The sequence below is a fragment of the Pelophylax lessonae genome (assembly GCF_965119305.1).
Source record: "Pelophylax lessonae genome assembly, chromosome: 3".
In the NCBI taxonomy this organism is placed as follows: Eukaryota; Metazoa; Chordata; class Amphibia; order Anura; family Ranidae; genus Pelophylax; species Pelophylax lessonae.
In genome coordinates this window covers 531,507,463-531,534,942 of record NC_138770.1, presented here as the reverse complement: position 1 = coordinate 531,534,942, position 27,480 = coordinate 531,507,463, and the positions used below count along the sequence as shown (strand labels likewise).

The following is a 27,480-nucleotide window of genomic DNA, read 5'->3' as shown; positions in this document are numbered from 1 at the left end:
CTATACCCAAATGAGTTTGTGACTAAGCTCTTTTGATGTTATTTAATAACCCCTGGGTTTTTAATTTTTCTACTATAAAGGAATATTTTTTTTTTATTTTCTGTTTCTCTATAACTTCTGTAAAAATAAAAATACTGTAAAACGTACTATGTGATTACCAATGGCAGCAATCAAATGGTACCCAGCCTTTTGGATCAGCTTGGCACAATGTCTCTATACTGAGCAATCTAATGATCGCCTGCCTGATGGTTTTTTATCCAGTCCCGCTTGTGAGCGGTAAATAAAGGGCTGCCGAATTGCAGCTGAAAGACACAGTGGTACATAAGGGGTTAGAGACGGATGGGTAAATCTGATGGATGGAGTGCAAAACTTAGAGGACCTACAGGTCCGCAAAGAAGTAAACGAGGGAAAGAACAGCAGCCTGGTTAGGATACAGCTCATGAGACTCAGGCTCCGTTCACATCTAGGTGTTTTGGGGAGTTTTTCTGCTCTAGGATCAGCTCTCAATACGCCCAACAAGACAAATCCTATTCATTTCAATGGCCCCTGTTCACATCTGAGCATTTTGACGCTGTAAGCAAAACGCCCAACGCTCAAAAAAGTACATTAGCTTCTTTTTGGGCAGATTACAGGCGTTTTCCATTGGAATCTATTCAATCAAAAAATGCCTGTAAATAGCAGGAAAAATCGCAGTAAAAATCGTGCGGAAACGCTACGCTCAGGTGTGAATGTAGCCTAAACTGGCACAGGAGATAGAACAGGGGGGTAAGGACCCCCCCAAACACAAGCCAAGGCTCGCACAGAATTCTTTTTCAGTGGCGCATTGCATCTGGCTGCCACCAATAGTGCACCAAGAACACTTCTACTGTCTCCTGGTAGCAAAGCAGAACCTTTTAGCTGGTGGCTCTGGCTAAGCACTGGACCTCATGACTGTTCAAGCAAACTGCTGTGTCAATATGGCAAGCAGAAGTAGCTGGAACTAGCAACGTTGGAAGTACAGGAGCAACCGAGCAAGAGTTAGAGACGTGTTTTTGCTGCGAGAGAGGGGGTTGGTGGAGCATAGCAATAATCCAGAGGGGACAGGCAGATGGTGGTTTCCTACAAGTATCTAGCCTCTACTAGATAATTATATTACTCTACTCAGGGAAGGGACCTTCTGACCAGCTTCAGCCTTATACATGCGGCTACCAGCGACTGTACACTTGGCTTCTCCTAAATGCTTTAGCCTTACAGCCCCTTCAAGACGGGGGTGGGGGGTGATCTGATATCACTGCAAGCAAAAAAACAAACAAGGGTGCACCGGCCTAGTGCATTATCCTCCATAAAAGGTTTTATTAAATACAGAAATAAAAATACTACCAAACGAGTTCTTGGTAAGTGCATAGCACAATACTGAGTTGCCATCAGCATCACAAACAGAAGGACGGTTCATCTTCAGTTTCTGATGCTGACGGCAACTCAGTATTGTGATATGCACTTACCAAGAACTTGATTGTGAGTATTTTTATTTCTGTATTTAATAAAGCAGTTTATGGAGGACAATGCGCTAGGTTGGTGCACCCTTGTATCTAGCCTGAGTGTCTGGGGCTGATCTGTGGTCTGAAAGTGCGTGCACTGGGGTTGACCTGAGGTCTGAAAGCTTCTTACCCCAGATGTTCTGGTTGACTGAAGGACCAGACTTGTAAAGCCTAGGCAAGTCTACTTCAGGAGTAGGGAAAGAAGAAACCGACTCAAACAAATGGCAACCATCCCAACTTCTAACTACCCTTTGCAGCAAGGAGCACATAGAAGGACAACGCATGTTAAAAAAAATAAATTCCCAGCTCACTTACCAGGTAGCCTGCAACAAACTGATTTGACCCAATCTAACAGTTCAAGATAAAAACAAGGGGTTTAGATTGCACACATTGGCAAATATATGCGTAAGCTGCAGCAGCCATGTCACAGCACCCAGTGTACAGCAGTCCTAACTAAAATTTTGAGTGTCCCCAAAGTTGGAGCACATATACAATAAATGGACAGATTAAGGGCAGGTACGCCTGGAAGGAGCTCACCCCTCAAAAAGGTATAGGGATGGACTGGACACCAAGCATATCCAGTATATGCAAAGCAGGGATGAGAAACTTAAAAGATCAGTTGGTGAAAGCAGCACACGTTACACAGTTAGGCACACATTTGACCACTTGATCAAGCAGATGTTAACCCCTTCCCAGCCAGTGCCATTAGTACAGTGAAAGCGTATAGTATTATCACTGATCACTTTATTCATGTAAATGGTGTTGTCAGTGGCAGTTAGTGTGAAATTGTCCGGCACTATTGCAGCCTTTCAAGTCGTCGATCGCCGCCACTAGTGTGCGAGTATATATATATATATAAATATATATAAAAAACAAGGTTATAACCGCGCTAAAGGTGACAAAAAGTGGTGAGCTGCGACTTCAAGTGTGACCACACCCCTAAAATATGCAATATAATCTCCTTCTCTCCCTCTCTCTGCAGTCCTGCCAGTTTTTGTCTTCTGAGGGCTGGTCTGCCGATATACCGTGAGAACTACAGCGGCTCAGCCTTCGGCACTAGTGGGTCCTTGAGGCCACATGTGCACATCGAGTGTTTACATCGCGCAACACATTTATGGTTTGCTTTGATGCCATTGGGTCCTTGAGAATATCTGTCTACACGCTGGGGGATTACATCAAGTTTTACATCGTGCAATATTCTTTGTGGTCTGGTAAGAGGCTTTAAACGTCCTTGGGTGGCTTGCTGATATCTGGTGCATGTGGACCTAATATTCTGCTGACTTTACATTTCAATTTGGTAAGAGGCCTTACGTTTGGTGGTGGTTTCACCCCTCTATTTTTGAATGAATATACGTTTTGCTGATTATCTGGTAAGAGGCTCTACGTTTGGTGGCGGTCTTTTCTTCCTTTATCACTGGGAATCAAACACACATATTATGCTTATCCTTTGGTAAGCGGTTGCACAATTGGTGAAGGATATTCACACTATAAGTGGCTTATACACTTTGACGAATTTTGTATGGTATCACGCTATGGAATGTTTTCTTTCCTCTATGTGATATACGAACATCTACATTGAGTATCCGGCGCAAGAACTCCATTGGATTACCTTGGCATGTGAACTTACCTCATCATATGAATCTTGCAATTTAAGATTGCCGTTCCGGTAAGCACAATTCCTATGGGATCTTTGGAGGCTGTTCAAGATTCTCAAACACTATTAGTCACAATCTACGTTTAATTTGGGACTTTTAATAGTTGGACATTTATTTGTTTTTCTTCACTTAGCGCGACTTATTATATTGCATATATTATATATATATATATATATATATATATATATATATATATATATATATATATATTTATTTTTTTTTTTTTTTTACACACACACAAAAAATATATTACATAACCAGTATTCTATTTCTATATATATATATATATATATATATATATATATATATATATACACACATATACACACACACACATATATACATGTAACATGTATATAGACATGTAACTATTGCCGGTTTTAGGTTGCAATGTGTCCACTTTCCTCTCGAGCCCAGCAATAGATGTTGTCTGGTACACTCTGTTATAGATGTGTTCCTGTCCTGTACTGGTCCATCCTCTTGACTAGCACTAGTCTATCATACATGTGCAATGATCCCTGTGGGGTGTTTATATGGTTTATATCATGAACACTTTTATACTGCAGTACTTTCCATTGTCTTGCGAATAACTAGATTTTTGTACTTACCGTAAAATCCTTTTCTCTGAAGTTCGACAGACGTAGCAACCGCCCCTTTGCTTCTGAGTGAATGGGGTTTTTTGTCTTCTAAACACTGCTTGCAACGAAACTAGAGGCTGTAGCAGAGTGTGGGGGGTTATGCCTGTAGGGATAGCCCCCATAGGCGTGGTAAAGCTTTTTCCTGCCTAGTATCCCATTCCTGATCAGAGGAGCATAACCCAATGGTCTAAGATGATATGGAGCTGCGTCTGTCGAAGAGCTGCATCTGTTGATGTTCTCTATCATTCATCGACAGATGCAGCTCCATATCTTCTTAGACCATTGGGATGTCCCAAAGCAGTATTTACATGAGGGGTGGTCAGACAACGTAAAGAACCTAACTCCCCCAAAGGCTAAACTTAGCCAACCAGGAACAACTGGAACTCACCTAGAAAAACACACATCCTCAAAGAAAACAAAAATTCTCTTTAAACAGCAGCCTGCAAAACCTTGCAGCCAAAAGGAGGCATCCGAAGATGCCAACACATTAATTTTGTAGAAATTTGTGAACGTATGCACAGACGACCAAGTTGCCACCTTGCAAACTTGCATCACTGACACCTGATGGCAAAAAGCCCAAGAGGCACACAGCGCTCTAATAGAATGCACCTTCACTAAGGAGGAACCAGACCCTTCAGTGAAAAAGCCTGAACCACCGTCTGCCTGATCCATCTGGAAATGGTCGCAGCAGACGCAGCCAATCCTTAAGGAGGTCTCTCGGTAAGGACAAAAAAACATCCGATTTTCTAAAAGACTCAGTGGCCCCCAGGTAAACCCTGATCGCCCTAACCACATCCAAAGAATGCAGGGCAATTTCCTTGGGATGCTTGGGGTAGAATCTTCATTCAAATGAAAATCAGAAACCACCAAAGGAAGAAAAGACTTATTGGGTCGGAGTAAAACTATCTCTGTGGACCACCAAATTAGGTGAGCAGCATGACAATGCTGCCAATTCAGATACTGTGTAGGCAGAAGTGGTAGCCACCAAAAAGGCAACCTTCTGAGACAACGAAGGCAGAGGAATCTCCTGAATGATCTCAAAAAGCAGGCTTTTTGAAGTACCGATAATACCAAATTTAGATCCCACAGGGACCGTCGGAGGAGCCATGTGGCGCACTCCCTGAATGAAGGTATGAATCAAGGCAGGCGTAGCTAATGGGCATTGAAAATGTTTAGCCAAAGCCGATACTTGGCCTTTGATAGTGCCCAAAGCCAATGGCTGTTAAACCCCTTTCTGCAAAAAAGGCCAAAACCCTAGCTACTGAAAACAAATGAGGGAGCACCTTCAGTGATTCACACCATGAAATGTACGATTTTCCACATACGATATATCTTCCTGGAAGTCGACTTCCTAACCTTCAATAGCGTAGGAATCACAAAGTCAGAAAGACCCTGTATCCCTCAACACCTGGCTTTCAACAGCCATGCCTTTAAATCCAGCGACTGTAAAGCAGGATGGAAGATCAGACCTTGAGACAGCAGATCTTCCTTAAGAGGAAGTCTCCAAGGAGCATCGGCAACCAACCTTACTAGGTCTACGTACCAAGACAGACGAGGCCAGTCTGGAGCCACCAGAATCCCTTCCAGCTCTACCTTGCATAGAAGCTTTGGCAGGAGTTTCAGCGGAGGAAAGGCATAAATCATCCGATACCGACCCCAACGAGCCACCAGTGTGTCTGTGGCAACGGCCAGAGGATCTCGAGACCTGGCTATGAACCTCTGCACCTTCTTGTTGAGACCAGAAGCAAACAGATCAACCTAGGGTGTTCCCCACCGGACACATAGGAGATGAAACCCCTCCGGGTGTAGGGACCACTCCCCTTGATCCAACACCGGACGACTCGGGTAATCCACTTGCCAGTTTTCCACACCTGGGATGTGCACAGCAGAGAGGGCTGGAACAAACTCTTCCCCCCAGGCCAAAATCTCGGCCACCTCCCTGGCCGCCAAGACACTCTTGGTGCCCCCCTGGTGAATGATGCAAGCCACAGCCGTGACATTGTCCGATTGAACCTGAACCGGACAATCTAGCAGAAGAGTCGTCAAGAGGCTCAGAACAAAGCTTCATTGCTCTGAGCTCCAAAACATTGGAATTTTTGACTCCACTGTCCAGGTTCCCTGGGCACAGAGCTTCCCCAGTACCCCGCCCCAGCCTGACAGGCTGGCGTCCGAAACAACGGGGGAAAGGACTCGTCTTCCGGACCCCCAGAGGAGGGCCCAGACAAGAGGCATCGGAGGGTCCCTAGGAAGAGATCCCACCAGGACAAAGCCACCCCCAACATAAACGCAGCAGTGGCAGCAATATTTCTGCCCCCAGGAGGTAGGGGAAAAGACTTGAGGGGGTAGGCTTAGTATCCCAAAAGTCTGGGGAACTGAGGGAGACCCGAGGGTCCGACTATTCCAAGGACGGGGCCCACGTCCACCCCGAGACCGCCAGAGGATTGGGGGGACAGTATGACTCACCATACCACAGTACCAGGTGGGCGCCACTCTGAACAGTCCACCTCCACCTACTGCATGCCAGGGGGTACGTTGCGACTCAGGGCGTTCCAGGTAAAATCGCGTCCCAGCTAGACATGTCCTCTCGCAGGCTCGTTCCGTTCCATCGGGGCTCTGTTGTGGCGAGGCCTAGTTCTGGACTATAACCTGCTCACGCTCGCTGGCCAGGCTGCGAAACCTAGGGATCTAGAATATCCAGTCCGAAACCACAGCCGGCTGTTGCTTGTAGTTCCCCAGGAGCTCTAACTAGTGAAAAAAAAAAAACAGCAAATTTCCCTATTAATAGCCAAGATCGTAGTCCCAGCAGTCCTATTCCTAAACTAGGCAGAAACACACTAGATGCTGTAGCAGAGGGTGTGGGGTTAGGCCTGCAGGGACAGCCCCCATAGGCGTGGTCAAGCTTTTTCCTGCCTATTGTCCTATTCCTCATGGGAGGAGCATAACCCAATGGTCCAAGATGATATGGAGCTGCGTATTTGAACTATATAGAAATGTAATTTCGGGGAGCTACCCCAAATAGAAAATCACAGCTAAAGGGATGCAGACGCTGCAATTTTCCTCAGAGGCCTGCAGATGCAGCAGCTAAAATCCTTGCAATGTACATAGATCACCCAGAGAGGAATGTTTTTTTCCCTGAACAAAAGTGGGGTCTTTAAAGAGGAAATAAACACTTTTTTTTGGTCACCTGCAAAGTAAAGGCAAAATGTGCTAGTATGTATCGCATGCTAGCGCATTATGTGAAACTTACCTGCAAACTAAGCCCTTGTCATCCTCACTGGAGACCACATCCATCTTCCTTCGGGTCCGCAGGCTCCAGCTGCGTGACTGGCTGGAGCCATGTGAAGTCACTCCCGCACATGTGCGCAAGAGCCGCCTGTCACGGTACAGGGCCCATAACGGCACGGGCGGCCGTTCCTTCAGAGCTCATGCGCCGATTAAGTCATTGGCGCAATATACAGTAAATATCTCCTAAACGGTGCAAGTTTAGGAGATATGTGAAGTACCTATAGGTAAATAAGCTTACCTTTAGGGAACAAACAGAGGGAAGTTTACTTCCTCTTTAAGCCATACAGATTGAACCCAATGGGGTTCAAAGCAAGGCTCGATTGTGAGCTTCCCTATTTAAATCCTGATGAACCAGCATTGCGTCCGTGCACCAGAAGACGTCCGGTATGACGAAACACGCAGGGCGGCGTCTGGTGTGACATTACATGACAGGAAAATCAGCAGAAAGCCATCCTATTACCGGCCGGAAGTGGTGTTTTTAAGCACAATTGCGACTGTTTTAACATGTGTACTACTATGTAAATAAACAATTTTACACTATGTTGGGCTTTCCACTTTTATTATTTTTATAAGTTACATTGATGGAGGGGTGATCATGTTCTTTGATGGAGGTTCTTTCCAGTTTTCTTCAGGAGATCCCTGTTCTGAGATTCCTATGCTGGTGGATGTGGTCACATTTCGCACTTTCATTTTAGGACATATTTTTTTCACATTTGGACTTAGTCACATTTAATTTGACTTGGTTAATATCTTTATTTGTTATTATTGCAATCAGCACAACATGTAAGGTAGATCTCTTTTGAACTATTTTTATACCTCATAGTATGATTGCACCTTTTTCCATAGAATACTTCCTATTCACCCAAGCACAGTTCACCTCACTTTATACATATATACTGAATGCCTGGTCAAAAGAAAATGTTAAGCTCATGACAATTCCAGCAGATAGGTACTCCGTTTCCGCTCTGGCATTTTCAGTAGGTATTGGGTGTTTTTGGGAAGATTTGAAATAGTAATTGCAGAAATTTGCATCACCTCATTTATATTTTTTTGTATTAGGTTACCCAAGTCGAAATTTAGCTATGGCAAGGCTTCGGCAATATGGCGCCTCTGTTTACAAGTTTCCATGGTAAACCTCTTCCTGTGCTCAAAGTGTGATGCCACTGTTTCCATCTGTAGTAGATGGGACCTGTGTAACTGAGATGACAGAGCTACACTGTGTATAAGCATACTTTGAATATACAGTACGAGTCTGTGCATTGTTAGTTTTTTTTCTTTTAATAAAAAATTAACTGACAATATTACACTATGGGATCATTACATATATTTCTGAGCTTTCTTTATGCAAGAGCTGCAGAATATAAAGATGTGACTTGCGTGTTCCTGACCTATTACCTATGTGATTAAAGCACTTTGGACAACCTTGATTTGCCCATCGCATCAGGTGAGACACCCGATTGGGCATGTGGGGTGATACTCTTTGGTGGAACTCCATGGTGAAAGATTTCCGATACTGTGGATGACTCATTTACTTGTGGCACATGAATTGGGGTGGTGGGATTATTCTTTTTTGTACATTTATAATCAAATTGGATTATATATGGGATTGTAATCACATTTTTCTGCACATGATTTTTGAGAATCATGTAATTTGAGGTTTATGTGCACATTTGGTAATTTATATCAAGGAGCGCTTCACTATTCGCAGGCATACATTTGAGATCAACAATAACTCACCCTAGCGCCACTGCACTGTGGGAAGAAAAAGAGCTAAGTGTCGGTGCTCAGGCTGAACGTCCAAACCAAATTTTATATGAATAAAGCCGACACACGAAAAGGCTTCTTCAAAGTAAAATTCTTTATTCCAACATGGATAGCGGAGACAACATGACAATGTCATGTTGTCACCGCTATCCATGTTGAAATAATGGAATTTTTGTAAAATCTTACCGTAAAATTCCTTTCTCCGAGTCCTCTGACAGTCGCCGCCCACTCATTCAGTCTTCACCAATGGGTATTGACCTCTTATCCATAGAAGCAAGCTAAGGCATAAGACTTGTTAAAAACAAAGTAATTTACATAGACACACGTATGGGGGCTGTCCCACTGGTCCAATACCCCCCTGCTATCAGCATTCCCAACTTAGTTTGGTAGCAAGCAGTTAAAGTCCAAAAGAACCCCAATAGAGGGGCGGGGGGCAGCGACTGACAGAGGACTCACAGAAAGGAATTTTACGGTAAGATTTTACAAAAAAATGGATTTTTGACTTACCGTAAAATCCTTTTCTCTTAAGCTCATTGACATCTTCATCCCATTGGTGAAGACTGAATGAGTGGGCGGCGACTGTCAGAGGACGTAAGATAACGGAATTTCTCTGTCGCTCATTGACAGACGCAGACTTCTTGATTAATATCAGTAGGGATATACTTCCCCCTACAGGAGTAGGACACTAGGCAGGAAAAAGTTCTGGCCACACCTATGGGCAGTCCCAGGGGGTATATCCTCTCTCTCCCTGCTATAGGATGTCAGTTATGTAACAAAGCAGTGTCAGAGAATTCAACCCAACTCAAAATAGAGGGGCGGGTCCTGCGTCTGTCAATGAGCTTAAGAGAAAAGGATTTTACAGTAAGTCAAAAATCCAGTTTTCTCTGTCGCTCATTGACAGACGCAGACTTCTTGATTAATATCAGTAGGGACGTCCCAAAGCAGTGCCACAAATGAGGGGTGGGATAACAAATAAAAATCCAATCCAGAAGTCCCAACCGGAGCCAACCAGAAGCATCGAGGACTCATCGAACAAAGGGATGAGACCTAACTGAAAAAGAAACAAAAACCCCTGAGGTAGACCAACGGTCCCCTCAAACAGCGGCCTGCAAAACCTTGTGGCCAAAAGAGGCATGCGTCGATGCCAGCACATCAACTTTATAAAATTTTGTAAAGGTATGAACCGACGACCAGGAAGCCGCCTTGCAAACCTGAAGCACCGACGCCTGATGGCGGAAGGCCCAGGAAGCACTAAGCGCCCGAGTGGAGTGCGCCTTAACAGGGAATGGAGGAACCTGACCTTTAATAGAATAAGCCTGTACCACCGTCTGTCTGATCCATCTGGAGATAGTCGCGGCAGACGCAGGCAACCCCTTTCTAGGGCCATCCGTGATCACAAAAAGTGAATCAGCCTTACTAAAAGTGTCAGTAGTAGCCAAGTACACCCTGATCGCCCGAATCACATCCAAGGAGTGTAATGCAAACTCCCGAGGATGACTGGGCTTAGGACACAGGGAAGGCAATACAATATCCTCATTCAAATGAAAATCGGAAACCACCTTAGGAAGGAAGGATGGATTCGGACGAAGAACCACCTTATCCCTATGAACCACCAGATATGGGGAACGACAGGACAACGCGGCCAGTTCCGACACCCTGCGTGCAGAAGTGAAAGCCACCAAAAAGGCCACCTTCTGGGATAAGGTAAGCAAGGGAATCTCCCTAATATTTTCAAAGGGAGGTTTCTGGAGAACCGACAACACCAAATTAAGATCCCAGGGCGGCAAGGGCGCGCGCGCGCACCGGAGGAGCCAGGTGACGCACCCCCTGGATGAAACTCCGCACCAAGGAATGAGTAGCCAGTGGCCTCTGGAAGAAGATTGCCAATGCTGAGACCTGACCCTTGATAGTGCTCAAGGCCAGTTTCTGCTCAACCCCCCCCCCCCCCCCCCACTTGCAGAAAAGCCAATATCCGAGCCACCGAGTAAGAACGTGGAGGAAACCCAAAGGATTCACACCACGCGATATAAGACTTCCATGTGCGATTATAGACCTTTCTGGAAGTCGCTTTTCTCGCTTTAATCAGAGTAGGGATAACTGAAGCAGACAAACCCCTGTCCTTCAGCAACTGGCTCACAACAGCCAAGCCGTCAAAGCCAGCGATAGTAAAGCAGGATGGACGATCGATCCCTGAGACGGCAGATCCTCCCTGAGAGGAAGTCGCCAAGGAGCGTCTGCGACCAGCCTGACCACGACGGCATATCAGGCCCGATGAGGCCAATCCGGAGTCACAAGGATGACTGGAATTCCCTTCGCCTCTATCCTGTGAAGAAGTTTCAGTGACAACTTGAGAGGAGGAAAGGCATACAGCAGCTGGTACTGCCCCCACAGAGTATTCAGTGCGTCTGTGGCGTCCGCCAGAGGATCGCGGTGCGGGCTACAACCCTCTGCACCTTTCTGTTGCGCCGAGATGCCAACAGATCCACGTCCGGGGTGCCCCAATGAAGGCACAACTGGTGAAACACCTCTGTCTGAAGAGGCCATTCCCCTTGATCCAGGGTCTGACGGCTGAGAAAGTCCGCCTGTCAATTTTCCACACCCAGAACGTAAACTGCAGAAAGAGCCGGAACAAACTGTTCCGCCCAAAACCTGCCGGCCACTTCCACGGCCGCCAGAACACTCTTGGTGTCCCCTTGATGATTGACGACTGAATCCGAACCGAGCAGCCCTGAAGATGCTCGGTCCGGTGAACCAGGCAAAACCTGATCGCTTTCAGTTCCAATACATTTATCGATAACCTGGATACATTCGGAAAAAAGGGCTTCCCCTGACTGAGCATCGGAGACCGAGGCCCCCAAACCAGAAACTACCTGGTCCGCTCGCTCAGCCGGATCCGATTGTCCAGGGAATCGGAATTCCAGTTCCATTTGAGAAGAATCTCCTTTTGGAGAGTCCGCATACGACACTGAGCCTGCGGAGACGCCGCACAGAAGAAGAGGTCGTCCAGGTAGCCCAGGACCGATATGCCCCGCTGCTGCAACAACGCCAGGACTGGGGCCCAAACTTTTGTGAAGACCCGGAAAGCAGAGGCGAGACCAAAGGGTAACGCCACAAACTGATAATAGTCCGCTCCCACCGCAAAGCGCAGATACCGCTGGTGTCCTGCGTAAATGGGAACGTGAAGATAGGCACCCTTTGCATCCAGTGCTGCACTGCTCCCAACAGAGCCATTAGGCGATTCGGGGACAGTCGCATATTGGAAGGGAAGAACCGCACCGGTAGAAGCGATCGCAACTCGATCTTGTGTTCCGACCGTATGACCACGTGAACCCATTTGTCTTGAATACTGTAGAGCCACGGGTCCGGGAACCGGCGAAGACATCCCCCCACCCAGATCAAGGCTGAAGCGGTCTTATCCTCAGGTCTGGAAGGACCGGATTTTTGCTTACCAGACCAGGGTCTCTTAAAATACCCCGGGGGGGGGCTTTGGAGAACTTTGCCTTATCACCTGCCCCGGAGGAGCGAAAAAATTTCATGTGCGCTGTAAAGGAAGGTCCCTGTCTGCGACGAGGTTTCTTACCCTTATTAGCCTGTGGTAGAAAGGTGCTCTTGCCCCCAGTGAGATCCTTAATAATCTCATCCAAGGTAGCACCAAACAGGCAATCCCCCTGAAAGGGGAGATCAGTCAATGCTTTTTTGGAAGCCTGATCCGCCGACCAGCACTAACCATAGCATGCGCCGGAGGACCACCGCCGAGATCGACACACGCCCCAGCAATGGGCAGCGTCCAGTGCGGCGTCACAAACTGTAGCCCCTGCACTATTTGCTCCAGAAACTCCGGCACGGCAGGAGGGAGACTTCTCCCCTCCAGGTCATGGCGTAATAGCTTGGCCCATTCCGTCAATGTCTGTGAAACCAGAGCAATGGTAAACACTGGCCTTAAGGCTGACCCTGCCAGGGAGAATATGGAAGGGGACACAGATTCCGCCCTACGGTCAACTGGATCCCGAAAGGACGGGGAATCCTCCACCAGGATAACCGTGGCCTTATTAAGTCTGGAAACCGGCGGATCCATCGGCGTGGGACAACCTTAAAGGAGGAAGCCGCAGCAGCAGCGACCGGCTCAGAATCAGAGGCATCAGACAAGAAAGGGGTAGGCGGGGGTCTACCCGGGACACAAATGACTCCAGGACCGCCGAAAGCGCATCAATGGTGAGCGGAGAATCGGAGGGCCCTGCGGCCACCTCGAGGGGATCAGATGGGGACACATGTGCAGTAGGGTCATGGCAACGCCAGGGGAACCTGTCAGCAAAAAATGACAAAATTTAAAAATAAACGAAAAACACTTTTTTTTAAAAGAATCCCCCAGCGCTACAGCGCCCCTCAGTGGTCACGTGCCTCGAGACCCCCGAAGAGAGAGAGAGAGGAGAGACCCCAAAAGGCTCACCACACGATGCACCAGAGGTCAAAGCAGGACTGCTCTCAGCGCTGTCTTACATGACGAAGTCCTGTGGAGTGATTTTTCCCGGGTCTAGGGAGGGGCTCCGCCCCCTTACACGCCCTCAGTAACTCCCACAGCTGCTCAGCTCTTAAGCAAGATGAGCTGGGTGTACCAAGATGGCCACCTCCATGCAGAGCACATGTAGGCTACAACAAAATGGCGGCCCGTGCGGTCCGCGGAAAAATGGCGGCCCCGTGCGGTCCGCATTGCCAAAAAGGGGACCTCCGCGTGCCTACCCACGGATCGATGGGTGGACGGACCTGAAGGCACAGGTAGTAACCCCCCCGCACGATCGTTTAGGGCAACACCGGCGGCGCACCCCACCGCCCCCATATGCGGTCTTGTAACCCAGATTGAAGGAGGGGGCAGATAGGTGGGGGGTGCATAACAGGACAGAGGGGAACCCGGGATCATGAGGGTCCGACCATCCCAGGGAGGGGCCCGCATCAACCCCAAAACCCGTCAGGGGGAGAGGGGGAACATTCTACTCACCATACCGGAACAGGCGGGCGCCAACTCCTGACAGAACCCCTCTCCACCGAGGTGGGGGGGCTGTCGGCCAACACGGACGCCGCAAATCAGATTAAGACTGGTCGTAGACGACCTGGCGAGACGTTTAACTCACGGGGCCAGTCCCTGTCCAGCGGGACTATGTCACGGCCGACCCAGCGCGGAGCTAGGGCCTGCACGCGCTCGTAGGCCGGCTGGGGTGACCACTGGATCTCAACATCCAGCCCGTCGCCCAGATCCGGCATAATTGCTTGAAGATCTCACAGGAACAACTGGAGAAAAAAGCTAACTAAAAAAAGATTTATCTAAAAAAGCTTGCCAGGACCAGAGATCCCAGCAAGGAACTTAGGTCCTTACTCCTGACTAGGCAGAAAACTGACATCCTATAGCAGGGAGAGAGAGGATATACCCCCTGGGACTGCCCATAGGTGTGGCCAGAACTTTTTCCTGCCTAGTGTCCTACTCCTGTAGGGGGCAGTATATCCCTACTGATATTAATCAAGAAGTCTGCGTCTGTCAATGAGCGACAGAGAAATTCCGTTACCTTACGTCCTCTGACAGTCGCCGCCCACTCATTCAGTCTTCACCAATGGGATGTCCCAAAGCAGTGTAGACATGAGGGGTGGGAAACGTAACCATCATAAAGGCAACGCAGCACCCAAGAGAAAGGAACCTTACTCGAACAGAAAGGTAAATCCTCTGGGTAACAAGAAAGCTCAACTGGAGCAACAACCCAGGAAAGCAAATAAACAAGGGGGAAAAAACAACCCCAACAGCCAGGGACCCGCAAAACCAGGGTCCACCTAAGGCAATGCCGCACAGAGAACTTTGCGGCCAAAGGAGGCATCAGCTGATGCCAGAACATCAAGTTTGTAAAATTTGGAAAAGGTGTGCACTGACGACCAAGTCGCAGCCTTGCACACCTGGGCCACCGAAGCCTGATGCCGGAAGGCCCAGGACACACTCACCGCTCTGGTAGAGTGCGCCTTGACAGGGAAGGGCAGAGCCCGGTCCCTAAGTCAATAGGCCTGTACAATCGTCTGTCTGATCCATTTAGAAATGGTTGCCGCAGACGCAGCCATACCCTTCCGAGGTCCCTCAGGAAGGACAAAAAGAGAATCCGACTTCCGAAAGGATTCAGTGGACGACAGGTAAACCCTGATCGCTCGGACAACATCCAAGGAATGTAAAGCAAACTCCTTAGGATGCTTAGGATTCTCACAGGGCGAAGGCAAAACAATGTCCTCATTAAGGTGAAAATCAGAAACCACCTTAGGAAGGAAAGACTTGTTAGGTCGCAAGACCACCTTATCCCTATGAACCACCAGGTAAGGGGAGCAGCAGGAGAGGGTCGCCAACTCCGACACCCTGCGGGCAGAAGTGATCGCCACTAGAAAGGCAACCTTTTGCGACAGCAGAGGCAAAGAAATTTCCCCGATGTTTTCAAAGGGAGGACGTTGCAAAAGGGACAGAACCAAGTTCAAATCCCAAGGAGGTAAAAGGCACCCTCCGAGGAGGGGCCAAATGACGCACACCTTGAATAAAGGTGCGAATCAAAGATTTTGACGCCAAGGGGCGCTGGAAAAGGACAGCCAGTGCAGGTATCTGGCCCTTAATCGTGGTCAACGCCAAGCGCTGGTCCACACCAGTTTGCTGGAAAGCAAACACTCTCGCCACCGAGAAGGAGCGAGGAGGGAAGCCCCTGGATTCACACCAGGCAAAATAAGCCTTCCAGGTACGGTAATAGATCTTACCAGAAGAGGCCTTCCTAGCCTTGAGCAGAGTAGGAATGACCTCCCATGAGAGACCCCTGTCTCTCAGGACCTGGCTTTCAACAGCCATGCCATTAAAGCCAGCGATTGTAAAGCCGGATGGAAGATCGGCCCCTTCGACAGCAGATCATCCAGTAACGGTAGCCACCATGGAGGCTCGACGGCCAGTTGAATGATGTCCGCGTACCAAGACCGGCATGGCAAGTCCGGGGCCACAAGAATCCCCAACTTCGGTTCCGAAACCAACCTGCAAAGGAACCTGGACAACTGAATAGGGGGAAAGGCATATATCAGAGGATACCGGTGCCAAGGCACCACCAGCGCATCCGAGGCGTCTGCCAGAGGATTGCATGTTCTTGCCACAAACCTTCCCACCTTGTTGTTTAGCCGGGACGTGAACAGATCCACATCTGGGGATCCCCATCTTGCACACAGCATTTGAAACACCTCCGGGTGAAGGGATCATTCCCCCTGGTCCAGGGTCTGCCAGCTAAGATAATCGGCCTGCCAATTCTCCACACCTGGAATGTGTACTGTCGAAATTGCCGGGACATGTGTCTCGGCCTAAGACAGAATGCTGGTGACTTCCTGGGCTGCCCGGGCACTCCTGGTGCCCCCTTGGTGATTGATGTAAGCCACCGCAGTGGCATTGTCCGTCTGCACCCGAACAGGGCGGCCCTGAAGACGATCCGACCAATGGAGCAGGCACAGCCTGATCGCTCTCAGTTCCAAGATGTTTTATCGGCAGGGAGGATTCCTCCACCGACCAAGTGCCCTGGGCAGACAGGGCGCCCAGAACACCACCCCAGCCTGATAGGCTGGCATCCGTGGTAATCACAGTTCACAGCAACGGCCGGAAGGACTTCCCCTCCGCTACGGCCAGAGACTGGAGCCACCACAGAAGATCCACTCTGGTTTGGCGACTCAGACACCCTCAAGTCCAAGGACTGAGGAAGCCTGTCCCATCTGGCCAGTATCTCCGCTTGGAGAGACCGCGTGTGAAACTGTGCAAACGGTATGGCCTCAAAGGCTGACACCATCAACCCCAGGGACCGCATACAGTTCCTGAGCGAAGAGGACTCGTTGTCCCCGAGGGACCTGACCTCGCCCTGCAGGGTCCTGAGCTTGTCCTCCGGCAGAAAAACCTTCGCTTGGGCAGAGTCCAGGACCATCCCCAAGTAGGGGAGACGAACCGAAGGAGCCAAGGTCGACTTCTGAACGTTGATGGTCCACCCGAACTCCTGAAGCGTCTGAACCGTAGTGGACAGATCGCGCAGCAGGCTCTGACTGGCACTCGACCTTAACAGGAGATCGTCCAGATACCCCAAGATCGCAATGCCCTGTGCCCGTAACAGGGCCAAAACAGGAGCCAGCACTTTGGTAAACACTCTCGGAGCCGAAGCGAGACCGAAAGGTAACGCCACAAACTCATAGTGTGCCTCCACGATAGCTAATCGGAGGTACCTCTGATGACCCTCGAATATGGGGGATGTGTAAATACGCATCCTTCACGTCAATAGAAGCCAGGAAATCCCCTGGGCTCAAGGAGGCTACCACCGAGCGGCACGATTCCATGCAAAATTTTTGAACACGCACAAAGCGGTTTAGAGCTTTCAAGTCCAGAATTGGATGCACCTTGCCCTCCTTTCTGGGCACAGTGAACAGATTCAAGTAAAACCCCCAAAATCTGTCCCGATGAGGCACCGGGACGATCACCCCCTAGGCGATTAGATCCTGAATCTGGGGTCGAATGAAGATTTGAGGGAAAGAACCTGTCCGCGAAAGGAATTCGATCTTGTAACCCGATCAAATGATTTCCTGAACCCACCTGTCAGGAATCCGAAGCAGCCAAGGTTTGAGAAAACCACGCAGATGTCCCCCCATCCCTGGAATGGGTGAGGGCGTCCCTTCAGGTCGAGGCGGACTGGGATGCCGCTCCAGCCTGGGCGGCCTTTGACTTGCCCGCCCAAGGCTTCCTCTGGGGGCCATGGCCTTTAAAGGGTTTCCCCTAGCCCTGTGCTTTGAAAGCACCAAAGGACCCCTGGTTCGGTTTAAAGGAAGGGCCCCGCTTACCGCGGAAGAACTTACCCTTAGGATTCTGGGGCAGCAGAGTGCTCTTGCCCCCAGAGACTCCTTTAACCAATTCATCCAGGGAGTCCCCAAAAATACAAATCCCCGCATAAGGGATATCAGACACCATCTTCCTGGAAGTCTGGTCAGCCGACCAGCTCTTCAGCCAAAACAGGTGACGGTTAAGCACCGCGACACAAGACAGGCGTGCGGCTATAGGGGCCTCATCTAAGGCCGCGTCACAGAGATACATAACCGCCTGACTAATCTGGTCCTACAGGGCCCACTAACAGGCCAGATTTGCAAGATAACTGAAATACATCCCAGGTGATATAATTTGCTGCTCAGTGATTGCAGTACTCTAGTCTGCATCTCCCCAAGGTAATACATAAAATCTGGCCTGTTAGTGGGCCCTGAGGACCGGAGTTGAGGACCACTGGTGTAGATGATTCAGAGGAGCCTGAACCATCCACCAAAGCTGGGGGAAATTTTCTGTCCTGGGACTCCATAAAATAATTTTTATAGCGCTGACCCTTTAAATAGCACGGCGGTCCCACCGCAATATACCGCTATTAAGGACTACACCGAGATATTCCCCACAAAAAACAGCAAGACAGACCCCCACACGCGTTACCACGCTGGCTAATGATCTACTCTGTATGATAAAGGAAGTGATGTCATACCGCATGAAGCTGAACAGGAATCAGGTTAAGGGAAAATGGCTGCCCATAGAAAGTAATGGGAGGCTCCGGAAACATGGCCACCGACATGTGCACAGAACACATTGCCACGCGCAAGATGACGCCCGAAGGCGCCAAAACACTATATAAAGAGATGCAGAAGTGCCCATAGTGAAGCTAAGTAGCTGCCCACATCTAAAATGGCGGACCCGCGTTTTTTTACACAGCAGCAGGACGCCCATGCAAGTCTGCACCCCAACACACCACAACAGTGTCACTCAGGGTAGGGACCCCCACAACGTGTTCTAGACGCGCTAGAACCCCCGCAGGGATCGGTAGGAAGGCGAGCCCCACACAGACATGAGGGGATACCACAGACCTGGCAGACTGCCATCCCCAGAGGCCACACACAGAATGTACTTACCGTACCAGTACTTACCGTACAAGATGGCGTGGGCGCCTCTCCTCGACGGGAAGCCTCCCACCCCAGACAAAAACGCAGGACTCTAGCAACGCACGGAACCGCGGTTGAGACGTCCAAGCGAGGTGGCCACCTCACGGGCTTACGTCCCTGAGGACAGGGACAGGTCGTTTGCGAGGCCAGGGCGTACGCATAGCCTACTAAACGCTCGATGGCGGGCTGGGATTCCATAAGGCCCTCTCTGTCCTGGAACACCAGGACAACCAGTCCGACTCCCAGCTCTGAACGCCGTAGTCTTCCAAAGAGCCGACTAACTAGGCGCAGAAACAAAATAAAAAGCTAGTAGTGCAAGAAAAAACACTTCGCATGAAATAAAAATAAAATAGACGAAGGCTGAGACTGTAGCCCCAGCACAGGGAGAGCCCATCTTACTCCTAACAATGCAGAAGACAAACTGAGTTGGAAATGCTGATAGCAGGGGGGTATTGGACCAGTGGGACAGCCCCCATAGGTGTGTCTATGTAAATTACTTTGTTTTTAACAAGTCTTATGCCTAGCTTGCTCCTATGGATAAGAGGTCAATACCCATTGGTGAAGACTGAACGAGTGGGTGGCACCTGTCAGAGGACGCAAGAGAAAAATAATTTTACTTGGAAGAAGCCTTTTCGTGTGCCGGCTTTATTCATAAAACAATACATTTGAGATCAGTGTGGCGATTGCACTGTGGAATGATAGCTGCTCTTTCACAGATTTTTTTTTTAATGTAGTGTATTTTTTATAAATAGCGTGGGGTTTTTGTACTACATTAAGATGAAAAAAGATGACCAATCTCAATGCTCACTGTAGGTTTCTTATCTTAAGTTAGCTGTAGATCTCCTATTTCTTTAGGATAGCATAGTAGGCTGGAGAAGATATCAATTGGGCTCTTCTATTTAACGTACCTAGATAAATTCTCTATTTTTTTACGTCGATCTGCGTAGTACTGCTGCATTAGATTGTAATTGAAGCAAGGTCGGCTCAACTGTATCGCTTCATCTGAAAATAAAGCAGAGAAAAATAAATAAATAAAAATATATGGACATTTAAGCAGTTTTTTTTTTTTTTTTTTTTTTTTTTTTTAAACGAAAAAATAAAATGGAATTTTTGTAAAATCTTACCTGTAAAATTCCTTTCTGAGAGTCCTCCGACAGTCGCCGCCTCCTCTAAGTCATCACTATTGGGTATTGACTTCCGCTCGAGTAGCTAGGCATAAGACTTAGTCAAAAGAACAAAGGCATTTCCATATACACACCCATGGGGGCTGTCCCACTGGTGAATACCCCCCTGCAGTGACCACTCCCAACTCAGTTTGGTAGCATAGCAGTATTGGTAGCATAGCAGTAAGTGTACAAGAAAACCCCAAAAGAGGGGCGGGGGCGGCGACTGTCGGAGGACTCAGAGAGGAATTTTACAGGTAAGATTTTACAAAAATTCAGTTTTCTCTTACGTCCTCCGACAGTCGCTGCCTCCTCTAAGTCATCACTATTGGGATGTCCCAAAGCAGTGTAGACATGAGGGGTGGGAGACGCAACCGTAGACAAGGCAACGCAGTACCCACATCAGAGAAAGGAACCTTACCACGCACAGTAAGAGAACCTTCTGGGCAACAGAAAACAAGGCTCAACAGGAGCAACAGCCCAAGAAAGCAAATAACCCAGGGGATAACACCCCAACAGCCAGGGACCCACAAAAAAGCACAAGGGTCCGTCATGGCACTGCCGCACAGAGAACTTTGCGGCCAAAGGAAGCATCAGCTGATGCCTGAACAGCAATCTTACAGAATTTGGAAAAGGTGTGCACCGACGACCAAGTAGCAGCCTTGCACACCTGGGCCACAGAGGCACAATGCCAATAGGCCCAGGACGCACTCAAAGATCTGGTAGAGTGCGCCTTAACAGGGAAGGGTGAAACCCGTTCCTTCAAAGCACTCAGAGACCACCTTAGGAAGAAAAGACGAATGAGGTCGCAGGACCACCTTATCCTTGTGCATTACCAAGGAGAGCGGCAAGACAACGACGCCAATTCCGACACTCTGCGAGCCGAAGTGATCGCCACTAAAAAGGCAACCTTCTTAGACGGCAGAGGCAAAGATATCTTCCGGATGTTTTCAAAAGGAGAACTCTAACATGGACAGAACTAAGTTCAAGTCCCATGGAGGTAAAGGCTCCCTCCTGGGAGGAGCCAAATGTCGCACACCTTGAATGAAGGTGCGAATCAAGGAATGAGACGCCACAGGGCATTGGAAAAGAACAGCCAGTGCAGACACCTGGCCCTTCATTGTGGCCAGTGCCAGGCGCTGGTCCACCCCAGACTGGAGGAAAGCCAACACTCTCGACACAGGTATGAGCGAGGGGAGAACCTCTTGGACTCACACCAGGCGAAGTAAGCTTTCCAGGTACGGTAATAGATCTTACCGGATGAGGTTTTCCTAGCCTTGATCAGGGTAGGAGTGACCTCAGGTGAGAGACCCCAGTCTTTCAGGACCTGGGTATCAAACGGCCAGGCCGTTAAAGCCAGCGATTGTAAAGCAGGATGGAAGATCGGTCCCTGAGACAGTAGATCTTCCCGCAGTGGCAGACGCCAAGGAGGCGCCACCGCCAGATGAACAACGTCGAACCTGCGGCCAACCTGCAAAGGAACCTGGACAACAACTGAATAGGAGGAAAGGCATGCATCAGACAAAACTGATGCCACGGGGCCACCAACGCATCTGAGGCGTCTGCCAGAGGATCGCGCGTTCTTGCCATGAACCTTTCCACCTTGTGGTTTAGCCGAGACGCGGACAGATCCACATCCGGGGATCCCCACTTCACACACAGCATCTGGAAGACCTCCGGGTGTAGGGACCATTCCCCCTGGTCCAGGGTCTGGCGGCTCAGATAGTCGGCCTGCCAATTCTCCACACCCGGAATGTGAACAGCCGAAATCGCCGGGACATGAGTCTCGGGCCAAGACAGAATGACGGTCACTTCCCGGGCCCTCCTGGTGCCCCTTTGCTGGTTGATGTAAGCCACCACGGTAGCATTGTCCATCTGTACCCGAACAGGACGGCCCCGAAGTCGATCCGACCACTGGAAGAGACAGAGCTTCATCGCTCTCAATTCCAACACATTCCTCCAACAGGATTCCTCTCCCGATCAGTGTTAATTTCGTCGAATAAAACCGACTAAAACGTTTTCGTCGACTAACACAATTCAGATGACTAAAATACGACTAAAACTAAAATGGCATTTTAGTCTTAAGACTAAAATACGACTAAAACTAAAATGGCATTTTAGTCAAAAGACTATAACTAAAACTAAATCGAAATTTGCTGCCAAAAATTAACACTGGCGCATGCTCAAACCATAAATAATAACATATTAGATTTTTCACTCCAGGACCAGCAGTAGTATATAATGAGTTTGGAAATTGTAGAGAAATGCTTAAATAATGCATTACAAATTACAATTGAACTACACCCATTTGATTAAATGAGTTTTAGTCGACTAAAATGTAGGGCGTTTTAGTCGACTAAAATATACAGGAGTTTTAGTCGACTAAATACGACTAAAACTAAAACACTTGCAGAAGACTAAAATAGGACTAAAACTAAAATGCCATTTTAGTCCTAAGACTAAAACTAAAACTAAATTGAAATTTGCTGCCAAAATTAACACTGCTCCCGATCAAGTGCTCTGGGCAGATATGTTGCCCAGGAACCCACCCCAGCCCGACAGGCTGGCATCCGTGGTAATCACTGTCCACAGCAACGGAGGGAAGGACCTGCCTTCCGACACCGCCGGGGACTGGAGCCACCACAGAAGATCCATTCTGGTCCGGCAACACAATGAGACACTCAGATCCAGGGACTAAGGTAGTCTGTCCCACCTGGCCAGGATCTCCGCTTGAAGAGACCGCGTGTGAAACTGAGCAAAGGGTATCGCCTCGAAGGCCGATACCATCAACCCCAGGCACTGCATACAGGTCCTGAGTGACGAAGATGGTTTGTCCCTGAGGGACCTGATCTCGTCCTGTAAGGTCCGGAGCTTGTCCGGTAAGAACACCTTTGCCTGAGCAGAGTCCAGGATCATTCCCAGATAGGGAAGACGAACCGATGGAGACAAGGTCAACTTCTGTACGTTGATGGTCCATCCGAACTCCCTGGAGCGTCTGTACTGTGGTGGACAGATCGCGCAGTAGGCCCTGGTGGACACGATCTTAGGAGGAGATCGCCCAGATACCCCAAGACCGCAATGCCCTGTGCCCGTAGCAGGCCCAGAACAGGCGCCAGCACTTTGGTAAAGACCCTTGGAGCCGAAGCGAGACCGAAAGGTAACGCCACAAACTGATAGTGGTCCTCCGCTATAGCGAACCGAAGGTACCTCTGGTGACCCTCGAAAATGGGGGATGTGTAGGTACGCATCCTTCAGGTCTATAGAGGCCAGGAATTCCCCTGGACTCAGGGAGGCCACCACCGAGCGGAGAGATTCAATACGGAACTTCCGAACGCGCACGAAGCGGTTCAGCTCTTTCAGGTCCAGAATAGGATGTACCTTGCCCTCCTTTCTGGGCACCGTGAACAGATTGGAATAAAACCCCCAAAACCTGTCCCGATGAGGCACCGGGACAATTACCCCCTGGGCAAGAAGGTCCTGCACTGCTTGATGCAGGTCCTGCAGACGCCCTGGAGTCAAATGAAGATTTGAGGGAAAAAATCTGTCCGCCGGCCGGGAAAGGAATTTGATCTTGTACCCTGATCGAATGATTTCCTGAACCCACCTGTCCGGAATTCGGAGCAGTCAAGGTTGGAGGAAACCGAGCAAACGTCCCCCCACCCCTGTAACGGGTGAGGGTGCCCCTTCAGGCAGAGGCGGATTGACCCACCGAACCGGCATTGCTGGACTTCTGCTTGCCCGCCCAGGGCTTCTTCTGGCTACCCTGGCCCTTGAATTGTTTCTGAAAGGCACGAAAGGACCCCTGATTGGGTCGAGAGGTAGAACCCCGTTTGCCACGAAAGGACTTGTTCTTTGGGTTCTGGGGCAGCATGGTGCTCTTACCCCCCGTGACACCTTTTACCAAGGTATCCAAAGCCTCGCCAAAAAGGAGAGAACCTGCATAGGGAAAATCAGCAACTGTTTTCCGTGACATCTGGTCCGCCGACCAGCTCTTCAGCCAGATCAAACGACGGTTAAGCACAGCAACACTAGATAGGCGTGCTACCAAGGGGGCCTCATTTAAGGCCGCATCGCACAAATACATGACTCCCTGGTGAGTTTGGTCCACCATAGCCAGCGTGGCAGGTGGGGCAGAACAAGACGCGAGGGTGCGTCTAAGCACCTTAGTCCAATCCGCCACCGCCTGAGCCACCAGGACGGACGCAAAAACAGGTTTGAGCAAGGAACCCGCCACCGTGTAGGAATGGTGGGCTAGAGACTCCAATCTCCTGTCCGTGGGATCCCGAAAAACCGGGGTCTCCTCAGTAGGAATCAAGGAAGCCTTGTTCAACACAGCCACAGTGTGATCCACCTGTGGAGGCACACACCATCGCGATTCCGTAGCCGATGCAAAGGGATAAAAGCAACTTAAACTGACTCGGTACCACGAAGGGACGTTTTAAAGTGCGCCACAGTTCATTTACCGTGTAATGAAACTCAGTGGGGCAGGGAAAAACCTGCGCCGACTGTGTGTACCAAAAGAGGACACAATGCCCGGAGGACTGGGCTTATCCTCCAAGTGTAGTGTTTCTTTCACAGAAGAAATCAACTCATCCATAGTAGCGGGTTCTTCAGACGACCCCGGGGGAGAATCATCAACCCCCACCACTTCCCCCTCAGACCCCAGAGGGTCCAGGGATGAGCGAGACCCTGAAAAGGGCACGCCCGCCGCAGCAGCCACATCATCTGAATCAGAGGCGAAAGATAATCTGGGCCTTTTCATAGCAGCACGTTCAGCCATCAGCACCTCCATTTTGGACACTAAAGACGCCACTACGGCGGCTAAATCAGGTATAACAGGGGCCCCAGCAGGACTGGGGTCCCCCACCAGATCTGTAGGGAATTTGCTGTCCTGAGATTCCATCGCCCAAGTTAGAAAATAACAGTGCAATAAAAAGGTACTGGCCCTTTAAAACCGCTGCAGAGTGCGCAGCCCACTGCTAAATGTACAGTGCAAAAGACCCCCAAAAGGAGAAGAAACTGAGGCAGAAATGACAAACAAGAGGTTATGGGAGAGACAGTCTGCAGATCCCCACAGAGTGTTACCACATCGATCGCTGCTTCAGAGGAAAAGGAAGTGAGGTCATAAGAGGCTGAACTATAGCTGCAAAAAAAAAAAAAAAAAAAACCCAGGGAAAATGGCTGCCCATAGAACTGAATGGGAGGCTTCGGAAAAAATGGCCGCCGAACATGTGCTCGGAACGATCGTTCTGCCACACGCAAGATGGCGCCAAAACAGCATGTAAGGTAGCCCACAGTGAAGCCAGACATGCTTGCCCATATTAAAGATGGCGGACCGTGCAGTTTTCCCCCGCTGCGGCCGCCACACAGTCTGCACCCCCAGAAACACACTAAAGTGACACAGGGGAAGGGCCCCCCCCCCAAATATACACAGCACCGCAGCGTATGTACAAAAATGACCCCCGCAGGGATCACAACAGGGAGCCCCACACCGGCACAGACATGGGGGACTGACACACAGCAACACAGGACTGCCACCCCAGACAGAGGCCCACACAGAAGTACTTACCTGTACCAGATGGCGTGGGGTGCCTCTCAGAACGGAAAGCCGCTGTCCTCATCTGACAGGGAATGCCGTTAGCCAGGGACACTATACACTGCAGTATCGCAGATGAGTCCAGTGAGGTAGCCACCTCACAGCTGCATCCCTGCTGCGAGCAGGGATGGGTCGTTCATAATGCCAGGACGAACCATGGCCGAACACTCAATGGCAGGCTGGGGGTCCCTCTGACCCTCTGCCCTGGAGAACCATGGCGGTCAGTCCAATTCCCAGCTCCGCGTGAATCCATCTTCATCCGAAGAGTCGACTAAAACTAAAGCTGACAAAAGAAACAGCTAGTATAACAAGAAAAAAAACTGACATTTTTAAAAGAAAATCAAATAAAGATCAGAAAGGCTGAGACTGTATCCCCAGCACAGGGAAAGCCTAACCACTCCTGACGCTAGGCAGAAACAAACTGAGTTGGGAGTGGTCACTGCAGGGGGGTATTGACCAGTGGGATAGCCCCCATGGGTGTGTATATGCAAATGCTTTTGTTCTTTTGACTTAAGTTATGCCTAGCTACTCCTGTGGAGCGGAATTCAATACCCAATAGTGATGACTTAAAGGAGGCGGCGACTGTCGGAGGACGCAAGAGAATTAGATTTTCATTTGCCTGTTTTCTGGAGTATATTGAGGGACACACAGTCATACTGTTACGTTATACTGCTGTCTACAGAATGCGCCTTAGAGAAAGGAGGAACCTGACCCTTTATTGAATATGCCTGCATCACCGTCTGTCTGATCCATCTGGAGATAGTCGCGGCAGACCCCAACCAACCCTTTGCGAAGTTAATTCGTAAGGACAAATAGGGAGTCTGATTACCTAAACTATTCGATTGCCGCCAGGTACACCCTGATCACCAGAAACCATCCAGAGAATGTAAGGCTATCTCCTTGGGATGCTTAGGCCACAGGGAAGGTAACACAATGTCTTCATTCAGATGGAAACCAGAGACCCTCAGGAAGGAACGACTGACAAGGGCGAAGCACAACTATTTTTGTGAACCACCAGATACTCTGACATTCTTTCAAACAGACAAGCCATTAAAGCCAGAGACTAAAGCAGGATGGAAGATCGGCCCTTGAGCTAACAGATCTTCTCTGAGAGAGCGTCTCCAAGGGACAATCGGCAACCAGCGTTACTAGATCTGCGTACCAAGACCGGCTAAGCCAGTCTGGGGCCACTAGGATAACCGGAATCCATTCTGCCTCCATCCTCCGTAGAAGTCTAGGCAGAAGTTTTAGAGAGGGAAAGGGGTATATCAGACGATACTGGCCCTAAGGGGCCACCAGTGCGTCTGCGTCGTTCAGAGGATCCTGAGACCATGCCACAAACCTCTGCTCCTTCCTATTGAGACGAGGACAACAGGTCCCCATCGGGATTTCCCTATAGGAGACACAATGGATGAAACCCCTCCGGATGAATTGACCATGCTCCCTTGTCCAAGGCCTGACGACTGAGGTAATCCATCTGGCAATTTTCCCCCTGGAACATGCACAGCCGAGAGGGTTGGAACGAAACCTCCGCCCACCTTAGAATGCTGCCTTCTTCCTGAGGCGCTAGGACACTTTGTGCCCCCCTTGGTGATTGACATATGCCACGGTCGTTGCATTGTCCGATTGAATCCCCACCAGGCACCCCTGAAGACAGTCTGTCCAATAGGTCAAACAAAGTCTGATCTCCTGAAGTTCCAGTATATTGATCGGAAGTCTGGACTCTGTGTTGACTACTGTAAAGTACAGGGGAAGGAAGGTTTTTCCCTGAGGAAATGCCAGAGAGCATAGCCAATGTAGCGACCCCCCTTGTGCCCCGGCTCAACAGAATCAGATTGTCTGAAGACTGAATTCTTGTCCCACTTGGCAAGAATC

At 49.4% G+C, this 27,480-nt stretch overlaps 1 protein-coding gene across 1 annotated transcript in view; it reads right to left on the bottom strand.

Moving 5' to 3' along the window:
• AHCTF1 (AT-hook containing transcription factor 1) overlaps positions 1 to 27,480 on the bottom strand; it is a 310,501-nt gene that overhangs the window by 172,363 nt on the left and 110,658 nt on the right. The window contains exon 17 of the mRNA XM_082252084.1: positions 19,755 to 19,848. Coding sequence (XP_082108210.1) covers positions 19,755 to 19,848 — 94 coding nt within the window. The remainder of the gene's footprint in view (positions 1 to 19,754; positions 19,849 to 27,480) is intronic.